We start from the raw sequence: 12264 nt of genomic DNA on the forward strand, positions 1-12264 counted from the left end.
GGATTAAATGATTGACTTTGTTTTCCAGCACCTGATATTACCTGAGGACAGGACTTGCATTCTCAAACTTTCTCTGGAGAAGCTCAGGTTTCTAGAAGACCCAGAAACCTACTTAAGAAGGTCTGTGTTAATTAACAATTTGCTGAGGAAGATACATCTAGAGACGGAGAAAGAGAGCTATGAATACTTTAAAGAAGCTCCCTGTTATAAGACTGCGTATTCAGATACAAGAAAACGGCTGAAGTTTATGGTACAGGAATGCTGTTCTCAGTCTCTCTATTATGAAGAGCTGCATTCATATCATATTGTGCCTTATGCTTCGGAGAATGCCATTTATGGAATGGGATACACTAGCAGCCACTTGGAGCAAAATTCTCAGTTGCTTATTTATAAAATGAATTAAAAGTAACTGTTAAGTTCATTGATACTTTGTTTCTAAATGCCTGAACTGTTTATAGTGAAGATGTTCATATAAGGCACTAATTACCAGTGCATTTGATGAAATGCATGCTGAACTGATTGGAGAGACCCATGGTTATTACTCAGCAGTCCTTAGTATCATCAAATTGAATTGAAAATATGTCCACTTATAAAGCATTGAATTAGTGCATTAGAAGCAAAGATTTTTTTTTGAACATATGGTGTGTAGGAAGGGATTTATATCAACCTGTTATATAGATTAAAACTTTTAAGCCCCCTGGTTCTAAAGTCTGCCACTCTTTATAACAAGTAACAAAAAGTAACAGATTACATTGACAATGTTATGTCTCTGAGGATGAGAGAAGAGAGGGCTAGTTCTTTCAAAAATGCTTTGGCTTGCCAAGCATGTCCCAAATTATATTGTTATTCTCTTTGTACCATCAGTGGCGATTCAAGTTGGGGCAAGCATTCCCTGCCACCTAACTGCTGAAAATAACAACTGGATTACTCCAAACTGATCCTTTTTATTATTATTATTATTATATAATTTTTTTGGTTTCTTGATAGACTTTTTTCTTTAAAAGTAAAATTTAATAAAAAAGCATTGCAGGTGGACTTATCTTTAGGGGTTGGTTAAAATTTGTGCTGGGCCTTCAAGAGTTAAAATTTTTATTCATGATGTTATTTTCTTTTTTATAGGCTGTGAAGCTCAGGAAAAGGGTAGGCAGGTAAAATGTGTTTTTTCATGGGTTGATATTTGCAGCAATTGGTGAGAACAACAGAAATTCTACATGATGTTATTTCTTCATCGAGCTAAGAGTGCATTTAAGGCTGCCAGGATCAAATTTTGCACTGCTTTTTGTATAATAGTCGATCATTCACTATTTGACAAAATGTTTCAGAATGCCTTTGGTGGTGAAGTTTAGATATTTTACAATTTGAAAAATCATTATTTAACAAGTTGGATAGAGTCATGAAATTGTTTGAATTGATTCATACTATTCTGTGAGGTTTGGGTGAGATGTCTGATTTCCGTGTCTGGGGTTTTTGTCCTACAGAGCATATTGTTTCAAGAATTGTCATTAAGTGATTAAGCAGATTGGAAAAACTAGGTGCCAAAGGTGTATTTAAGAAAATACCAAAGACTCAAAGATGAGTGTCAGGAAGACTATGATAACCAAGATAAGAATCTAAGGATTGTGCAGGAGGTAGAGGGACACTGTGAAAGTGTTTCAGGATGATTTGCTCACTAATGTGCTCTCAGAGCACCTTTTACATAATAATGATAATCAAGGACATTGCTTTAAGTGAAGGGATTACAAGCTTTTGGTAATCATATGCCTTTGCAATTTAAATATGGTGTCTTGTCAACATAGAATCTTCCTTAGCTGAAGATCAACTAGTAACCCAGACAGGCTTTTTCTATTCAAGACAATTTTGTTTTTAGTTTTGATTCAATATTTGTTTTCTCTAGTGAATCACCAAGATGATTAACGTGGATGCTTCTGGTATATAGAATATGGGTGCCCTTAATTAGCCTGCATTGTTGAAGACCACATAGTCATAACACTGATACAAGTGTCAGCCTTACATTTAGTTGCTCAATCAAATTAGGAAAAATGCTTTAGAAGAAAGTAGAAAATTATAACCGTGGTCAGTTTTAAAATCAATTTAGTATGATGATGAGATACCTTTGAAATACACAAATAAATACTTAAAAGTTAAGGACAAAATTTGGCACCAAAGTTTAAATTTTTTATTTTATTCCTTATAAAAGAACTTATTTCTCAGATACTTCTTTTAAAAACATATATATTTTTTAAGTGGGGCCATTCCAAGATTCCAAATTTGATAATTATATTATAATATAGTTTTTAAAATAGATTCACCTTTCTAATACTTTCAAAACTTTAAACACTTGGCTTGGTTTAGGACAGTGTCTCTAAGAAAAAGACACCAATGGTAGTAGATGTAGTGCATAAACAAAAGCCACATATTGAAATTAGCTGAGAATAGAAATACACTTTAAAACAGAAACGAGGAGAGAAGAATTATCAGGGAAATGTGAAATTATAATATTTGTTGTATGCCAGAAAACTTAAACAAAGCAAGAACTCTTGGGCAAAAAACCAGTAACAGATGTGAAAGTCTTTTTATTGGATGACATCATCAATTGAGCTCTCTAATCTGTATTCCTATGTAGAAAAGGAACTGTCTTAGAAACCAGCAGTATTTGTGAAAATGATTTTTTTTAATTGTGTTGATTTCAAAACAGTTTATTTAAAAATACTTTTGGGGGCATTTAAATTTTTTTTCTAACAACTCATAGATAAGGAGTTGACTAATTTTATCTTGATTTTAAAAATAGTGATTTATATTTACACTCTGTAAACTTGTCTGAGTTAACCAATAGATCACTGTCATTTTACCATGACCATCTGATAGGTAGGGAGACCCCTCTATAGGTTTGCTCCATCAAGAGATGCACAAAGTAGGAAATCATTACTTTTGCTTTAAACCTGGGCATCCTCTCTCTGATAACAAGAATCAGCCTTAGGCTCAGGAAGCTGAGGTGGGGAATCTAAGTGTGGGTGCCCAAGTACCCCCAAAGACCTAGTAAGAAGAAAATGAAAAAAGAAAAATGGAGAGAGAGTGAGAGAGAGAGAGAAAGAGAGAGATCAGATTAATAAGTGAAAGAGGAGGTTTAGTGTGTGTGTGTGTGTGTGTGTGTGTGTGTGTGTGTGTGTGTTTATGAGGGGGGTTATTTGCTTGCTATATTCAGTTTTTCTTTCCTGTGTCCACTGTATACCCCAAACACCCGCTACCTGCAATGCATTGATCCTTTCTTTCAATTACCAATAATGCAGAAGCCTAGGTTCTATTCAGCATAGGTACATATGAAGTGTAGTATTATTGCAAAATGCTCCTGAAATTGCATTGGATGGATAAGCAAAGGAAAGCAGAAATAATTAAATCAGGAGAAAGGCTAAATGGGGAGCCATATGTAAAATGGATAAGCTCAAATGCACTGCCTGTTCTGAATGTACATCCCAAGATTTAACAAATTCAGTGCAAGAAGACTTGAAAATAAATGCAATTTACAACCATTTATTGAGCAAACTATTCTGAGCCAAGCACCATGCCAGGGCTGGGGACCTAGAAGTGAGTGATATTCAGTCTCTTAGCTCAGTTCACCGATGAGGGAAGAATCCAGATGATTTGATTTTTGCCTTATAGGGTAAGAACTTTCTACTGGGAGCAGCACCTAAGTTTCTTTTCCAATCTGGGATGGGTTTCAAACATGTATCTCCCAAGGTGTTGGCAGATGAAAAGATGCACAGGAAGAAGGGAAGTTCTACTGATCCAGATTAAGGAGTGGAAGGAGTATATAGATTTTCTTTGCAGTATATTTTATACTTGGAAGCATAATGGGAAGCCACTCTTGCCTAGGGGGAGTATAGCTGGCTGTAGCTCATCCCTGGGAATCCCTGTGAAGATGGAAGGGAGACACATGCAAACATGGAACAATTCCATCTCCCTTCACCTCTCGAGCTGTCATGGTCAGTGCCAATCAGGTGGCTGTTGATGTCAAGGAAAGCCTTAAGTGAAAAACAGAATCATTAAGTCATAGCCTGAGAGTTGTGCATGGTGTGTGTAAAGTCAGAGAGGTAGCCTTCTCTAATGGGCCTCATGCTGGTGAACTGCTTGAATGAACCTCAGGATTTCTTAACACCAGCTAGTGGAGCCATCTCCTTTCTGTACCGCCCTAGCTTCCTCTGTGAATTACAGCCTAATCCCCAGTCTTTGCAGTACCCTCCTAGTGAAGATTAAAGTTCTGTCCTTCATCCCCTCCTGGCCCTCTAGCGATGATACTGATTTGCTCAGAGATTCTTGTAGAAAAGCAACACTTTGTGCTCCTGACTAGATCCTTTGGGAAAGGATTCCCAGAATGTTTTAAACTAGAATTAATTACATAAGCATAATTGTTATTGGATGGACACTTCTTTTAAAAAGGACTGTAAACTTTAAATAATCATCTGCTAAGGTAATCTTCATAATTCTACAATTCAATGTAATTGTTGTATGTTTTACTAAAGAAAATATCTTATGTTGGAAATAATGAAAGATTGTATATAATCAATTCAAGTAGTTGAGTATTTATGTAATATATGTCATTTAATTTACATGTTCTTATTCTCAAACTTTATCACGACACAATAGCAACATGACAAGTGTCAAATTTTTTGTTTCTTTTAAAGGGGAGTGTGTCTAAAAGTTATTACATTCCTGGTTAAATATTTGGGACAAAATTTCCCTATTAAAGCAATTCTGTCTTTCCTCAACAATTCCCCTGTAGTTCAGTGGATTAAAAACATCCTCTACATTAGTGCTTCTCAGATCCTCCTAAGCACCAGGGATCTTGTTGCAATACAGATTCCTTTTACTAGGTCTGCAACAGGGCCTGAGAGTCTTTACACTGCACATTTTCCGGGTGATGCAGATGCTGCTATTGACCCCACAGTAAGTAGCAAATCTCTAGATCATTTGAGGTAAATATATATGCAAGCCTATATACTCAGACTTTCGTGTCCATTTCCCATAATAAATTTTTCTTTGAAGAAATAAAAGGCAAAAATAGTAAATAACATAAAGCCAAAAGACTGGTTTTCTAAATTTGCCACAAATATTATAGCACTGTAAAATATGTAGAAAATTACTTCTGGCATGAGTTTTATCTACACTTATTGAAGAAGAACATGGATTCAATGCAGTCAGGAAATGACACTTGGTAGAATTTCTTTTCCTGATCTTCCCCTTGATTTTACTCAGATGAGGGAGCTCCATTTGTCAACATTAAAGCAAAGAATGACAATCTCTTACTTGACCAAATACAAGAAAATCTTACAAAAACATTCATTATGAAATTCAAAAGTTTGGGTGGCTTCCACGGACTGAAGATTGTAAACCTGAGGTACAAAATGGCGCCCAGTTCATTCACTTCTTGTCTTGAACTCTTTCTCAAGCTTTGTGCTCTGCAAGATCCTGCCCTTGCCATGGACTTCCTGTTTCTCCTTGGTTATTGGGGTCTTGGTAAAGGGTGGAGGATCCGTGTAAAAGAGAGTCACATAAATTGTCTATCTGAGCATGCCAAGTGATTTTTGTCTGACTCTCTTTGGGTCATAAATTTTTGGTATGGCTATTGTGAAATATAGTGTCATAAATTTGTCATAAACCATTAATGAAAGAAGAGGAGCAGAAATTTAGTTCTGTGGGAATGCACTCAAATATGAAGCAGATGGTGTTCTACAACATTTATTTTGGAAAATGTGTATCTGTTACATAATCTAAAATATGTCTTTTTCACATTTAAAAATATTTGGGTCATGATTTAGAATTTTTATTGGATTGTTTTTTTAACTGAGAGGAAGAAGAAAGGTAACTGTATTTTAAAACATATTTGACATGTTACTAATAAAATTTTATTTCTGGTGAAATATAGGTGCCTTTGTTCAGTGGGGGAGGTGGGATCCTGAACACTTGGTAGCTGTTCTGTCTCTTCATTCCACAGGTCTCCTTTTAAAGGCATACGCTTATATTTCTTTTAGCACTTTGTTTTCAATGCAAAGTTTGTTAGGGGGTTGGAAGACATTCTTGGCTTCTTGGAACATTTTCTTCACTGAAGCTGACCCTGAAATGGTTGTCAGGTAGCATGAGTCACCCAAAGCACAACAGGACTCACTCTGCTTAGGACTTATTCAAACATTATAAACTATAAAATCTCAGACTCAAGGATACTTCTTCTCCCTGTGGAAGCCAGAAGGTGTGCACATGGCTTCTCCTGGGACTCACCAGGTGATGTGGGCAGGTAAGATGCACCAGAAAGATACATTTCCTCTCTCTCTAGTGAAGCTGATGTTAGCAGCTTTGCAAACCACTGACTGTGGAGTTGCCTACAAACCACTGACCCTGTGGGACACCAATGCCTAGTGTAAGGTGTTTCCAAGAAAACAGCATTTTTCTGTATACTTTCCACTAGATAACTTGATTAAGTGGGTGGCTACTGGAGCGACCCAAGAACAAAGGACCCATACATATGAAGAAACTTTCATGTGTATGTAAGAAGAAACATAAACACATATGGAAGAATACTTTTAAAGATGGTAACATAAAGAGTGAATTGATCTATTCCAGAAGTAAATGAAAAACCTTAGCTAGCATGTGTGTCCCTCAAACAGCACCTGAAGTGTATTTGGTATCAATATGTGATAATGTCCAAGAACTCTTAGTTTTTTTCATTTGTGTTGAAGACTTTTGGGACAAACACACACACACACACACACATGCACACTCACACACAGACAAAAACTAAAAGTTGCAGGTGGATGGCTTCTTTATAACTGGGAGTAAAGACAACTAAGTTTTAACCTCCAAACAGAGCTCCACCACAAGAAAGGGTTTCTCATCTCTCTGCTGTTCTATTTCTCCCACACTTCTTTCCCACCTCACTCTAACAGGTGCCTGGATCATGCCTCTGTTTCAGACCTGACTACTGTCACTGAAATTGATTAATAGTCATGGCAAGCTCCATTGCACACAGCTCTATAAAGCCTCGGTTGAATAAACACAGCCATTTCTTCATAATGTGGTGGTTTTCTTATAATTCTTCATTGTTTCCAACTCCCAACAGTCATTTGTCTGGAAGTTATTTTTTTTACTGTTGCACCATGGATTTTATAATTAGGAATGTTTGTAAACAGGACTGTGTAGATGCAAGTTATATGAAATTAACATTATTTCCTTCATAATAAACAGAGGCATATAAAACTCTATTAGTTTATGCATATAAACAGAATACAGTACCACTATTGTTGTCATAATATTTCTATACAGTACAACAATTATTGTTATACTATATCTATAATTTATGAAGAAGCCAACTATAGACATTTTGTCTGTTGTCTATTTACTGTCTTATCAGTTTGTGATACATAATGGGTCACAATTCTTTAATTATCAAATTAAAACTACTCCTTCCTCACTTGACCCCTTGGCAGGAAGTCTCATCTTTTTCCTGGGAAAGTTTACTCCAGGGTGCTCCAGGGCCATAGCCAGCTTGCCACCAGAGTCTTCAGTGGCTCAAGAGGCATCACCGTGGAAACCATGCTGCCCAGGGACAGGTCCTTACTACTTGTGGTTACTGTGATCAGGGAAACTGTCTCCTCGTCCCGATTGCTCTATTTTTATAAAACTCATGTAGACTAAACTCCTTTTCATGTCAAACTCCCCAAGGAAAATTTCTCCATTTATGTTAAATAATTAAGGAACATAAATAAACTAGAAACTGTTGTCTCTGTTTAGCTTTCAAAATGAGACGACTATGAAAACTCTTCACTCTGATGTAGTTGATAGGCCATTAGGACCTTAAAAACAAATCTAAAACACTAAGTAGCTCACTGTCTCTGGTTTGAATTATGTACACTTTCCAGGATCCCTGCATAATCGAATGGCATTGAATTGATGCTGTCAGCAGAGATGGAGAGAGATGGAGAGAGCTTTCTTCCTAAGGATAAGAGCAGTCAGATGGCGGGCGGGGGGTGGGGGGCGCAGAATCATGGGAGCAACCTGGACAGTAGTTACAAATGCACCAGAGACTTTAATATTAATTTCTATATTTAGAAAAAAAGAACCTTGGGTGCAAGTCCAAAACTTAGTGTTTTTTTCTCTTTGAATTTGCTCTAAGGATGTGACTGCCTTACAGACAGATGGCTGAAGTGATCACTACTGTCATTTGCATATTGCACAGTAATTTATTTTCATTGGTTTGTTTTTTTCTGAAGAAACTTTTATATATGGATCTATAGCTTAATAAACTTGTTGCCCTAGAACAAAGGCCCAGTGATGGTCCTGGATATCTAATTAGACATCACCTGGGAGAATTTGGGTGATGTCCTCAGCCAACAATACTGGGAAAAGGCTCCTGAAGATGATTAGGATGCACACATTTTATACTGAAATTGTAATATCAAAACACTTTAGAAGTGGTTCTAGCCCTCTCATATCAAGTGTTTTCTAAAACAACTCTTAAAACTTTCCTAAGAGGTTGTAAGCTAGTTGTGGACTTTTAACCCTATCTTCCCAACCAAGTTTATAAGAGAAACATCTCATTAAATCTCCTTGCTTTATGGGTTTTTCTTCTTTCCCAAATAATGAAAAGATATTTAAAAAATTTGGTTTCCTGTGCTTTTCCTTATCACTGCCAATGAATCTCAGAGACTGGCTTCTTTAAGGCATCTATTTGTAGACCCATGGAACCAGTTGACTGTTGCCTGGGATACTGAGATTTTGAAGATACCACCCTAGCCCCAGTTGGCTAAAATATGGAGGAATAAGAAAAATAGACACAAAAATCTAAATAAAAATAGGTTTGTACAAATTGCACAAGAAATACAGGATGATGATATGAAGAATGAAGAGATACTATCTAGTTGGGGCGGAAACACAAGTATTAATGAAAAAATACAGAGTTCAACAACTTCTTTGAGGAAAAGGAAAACATTTTGATGGGCAGAGTGGACAGTCAGTGACCAAAGGGACAGAGTTGGGAAAACAGAGGCACAATCTGCAGTTTGGATTAGCTGAAACACACAGTGTTTGGAGTTGAGCAATGAAAAATGAAGGATTTTGTGGAAAGCTTCAGATATAAGAGTGAGGCATTTGAATGCTCTTTCATAGGGAATTGGGAGCCATTGATGTTTTTTTAAAGTAGCATTTTGGGAGTTTTAGTCTCACAATAGTTTATTTGGATTGGATCAAGGAAACAAATGAGGGAACTGTGAGGTGATTACAGTACTTGGTAGAAAAAAAAAGTAAAGCTGGGTATTGAAAAAGTAATAATGCAGAAACATAGTAATCGTTTGGATCTGGCAGGCAAGGGAAAAAGTGAAGGTAGGTAACTCTGAGGTATGCACCAGTACATTGTCCAATATTGTAGCTAGTAGACACTTATAGCTATTCAGCAGGCCCAAGTTGAGATATTACGTAAGTGTACATTTATGAACTTCTGAATTTCTAAGAGTGCTACAGTAAAGAATGTAAATATTGCATTATTTTTATATTAATTACATGTTGAAATGTTAACATTTAGTATACATTGAGTTAAAAGAGAAATAAAGGGGCTGGGGGTGTGGCTCAAGTGGTAGCGCGCTCGCCTGGCATGCATGCGGCCCGGGTTCGATCCTCAGCACCACATACAAACAAAGATGTTGTGTCCGCCGATAACTAAAAATAAATAAATAAATAAATATTAAAAAAATAAATAAAAATAAAAGAGAAATAACATGTAATCTGTTTCTTTAAAAATTTTAATATGCATATTAGAAAATTTAAAATTCACATATATATGTGGTTAATTATATTTCTATTGGACCACGCATGTTTAGATTCTAAGCACCCTAGGACTATAGTGCATTAGAAAAGGAAGACCAGGAAGGAGTAAGGGAGAAAGCTCATTAACTCAAGAGTTTAACACCTTAGTTCACAGTGAGATATGAAAGTCTCACTTGTCACACGAAGCAATTAGAAATATACATCTGGCTTAGAAGAGGCTTGAGTGGAAGGAACAGATAGAAAGTCAAGTGCTCAATCTTCCAGAACTACTGAAATATAAAATCATTATATGATTTTGAGTCTATGGAAAAATAATTTCTTTTTATATACCTCTCATTATGGTTTAGATGTGATATGTTGTCTCCCAAAAGCTCACATGTGAAACAATGCAAAAAGGTTTGGAGGAGAATTGATTGGGTTATAGTCTTAATGTAATCAATTAAACAATCCCTGATTGGGTTAACTGAATGGTAATTGGAAGCAGGTAGGTTATGGCTGAGGGAAGTGGGAATTCAGGTGTGGCTTTGGGGATATATTTTTATATCTTGTTAGTGGAGTCTCTCTCTTTGCTTTCTGATCATGGTGTGAGCTGCTTCCCTGCGTCACACTCTTCCCCCATGAAGTTCAACCTCACCTTGAGCCTGGAGAAATAGAGCCAGCCTTCTGTGGACTAAGACCTCTGAAACCGTGAGCCCTTAAATAACACTTTCCTCCTTTAAAATTGTTCTGGCCAGGTCTTTTAATCACAGTCCTGAAATAGCTGACTAAACTACCTCTTAACATTTATTATGGTGTATGTGGACCTCTCTGACTTTCCATATGGGCCTTTCTCCTTACAAAGTTGTCTCCATTTTCCATTGCCCACAGATGCAAATGACTTTCAAGTTTCTGGAGACTTGGGATGGAGTGGGAATGAGAGTACTGGGTACAGGATACTGCCACAATTATGATGAAACTGATCATTGTGTTTGGTATTCTGAACACTCAACAACCACCATAGTTGTTTTGAAGTATTCAAAAGAGGAAATGAGCTGTCTGTGTTTTCTATGGTTTTGTAATCTAATTTGTAAACATAAAACACCACTAGACCATAAGATTTCTCATTTGATTCCCATTTCTAGAATTATGCCCAGCAATTTAGATGCTCCAGACATTTTAGTTCAATTCTAGTGTCATTTCTTCCACAAAAGTATTTTGGATTCCTCCAGTTAGATGCACCCCATAGCATTCTGCATCCATCTCATTGTCTGCCTGGTATTGAATTATTGGGTACATATCTCTCTTCTTTCCTAGTATGTTCTGGAGTCAGAGGTCACAGTTTTTTTCTTCCCTGAAGTGCTTAATTAGTTCATTTAGTAAATGCTATGTTTAATGAATTCAAATTAAAGTAGCTACCATTTGTTAAACATTTACTATTGCAAGGCTTCTTACCAACCATGGGAGTTACATTTTATTATTTCCAAATTTATAGATGAGGAAACTGGGGTAAGAGGATTTAAGAAACTTGTCCATTGCTATCCAACCAGTAAGAGGCAAAGGCAAAATTAGAACTTCTGAGGCCTGACTCCAGAGCCTTCAATGTAACTGTATGCTGTAGTGTTCAGGAGAATGAGTTTCAGAGCCAACCCAATTTCTACTCTTACTTTTACATGATGTGAAAGGTATAGAACTTTGGGGGAAGTTCTTTTCTAAGCTTATTTAGATTTTGGTTTTCTTATGTCTAAAATAGGGGAGACAATCTCACCCAATTCCAAGGTTATTTTAAGAATCACATTATTGCATGCACAACATTTAATATCATAAAAGTCCATGTGGTGAGCTGTTTCAGCGGACCGTGGCCGCCATTACAAGATGGTGCCGGCTTCCGCCGTGGTCTGAGACAAACAACTCCTTATTAGGGAGAGTTGGCACGTCATTGTTTAACACCCTATGAGAAAGGTCCACGTGGCGGCTTTGCATTGGGGCTTGGTGTGCTTTATTAAGTGTGGGAGGCGCGAGCGGAGAGAGAATGCTTGAAGACATGTCTGAGTAAAGCCCTGAATAAACTGCTGAGAGAAGATTCCTGAGTCGTGTCTTCCTTGCGGGCAAGGGGTCACGACAAGTCCACACTTGAAATATTTTAGCCCTGCAAAATAAATAACAGTGGGAGATAAAAATGCCAATCCACTAATCCAATTCAGTAAATTTCTGTTACTAATGTATAAATAATGAGAAATCTTTAGTTTCTCCAGTAATCCTGGGTTCCTCACTCCTTCCAAAATGGCCCAGTAGAAAAGTGGTTTTTAATGAGTAATTCTGATGCTTCTCAAGAGTATTTCTTTTTTTAATATTTATTTTTTAATTGTAGATGGACACAACACAATGCCTTTATTTTTATGTGGTGCTGAGAATCGAACCCAGATCCTGCCCATTCGAGGCGAGCACTCTACTGCTGAGCCACAATCCCAGCCCAAGAGT

At 36.9% G+C, this 12264-nt stretch overlaps 1 protein-coding gene across 1 annotated transcript in view; it reads left to right on the forward strand.

Annotated features, from left to right (window-relative positions):
* The window catches only part of LOC101972077 (uncharacterized), a 23370-nt gene extending 17455 nt beyond the window's left edge, over window positions 1-5915 (forward strand). Inside the window, exon 4 of the mRNA XM_078049041.1 lies at window positions 29-5915. Coding sequence (XP_077905167.1) covers window positions 29-403 — 375 coding nt within the window. The 3' untranslated portion in view covers window positions 404-5915. The remainder of the gene's footprint in view (window positions 1-28) is intronic.
* The last annotated feature ends 6349 nt before the right edge of the window (window positions 5916-12264 follow it).

The sequence above is a fragment of the Ictidomys tridecemlineatus genome, chromosome 5, assembly GCF_052094955.1.
Source record: "Ictidomys tridecemlineatus isolate mIctTri1 chromosome 5, mIctTri1.hap1, whole genome shotgun sequence".
NCBI classification, from domain to species: Eukaryota; Metazoa; Chordata; class Mammalia; order Rodentia; family Sciuridae; genus Ictidomys; species Ictidomys tridecemlineatus.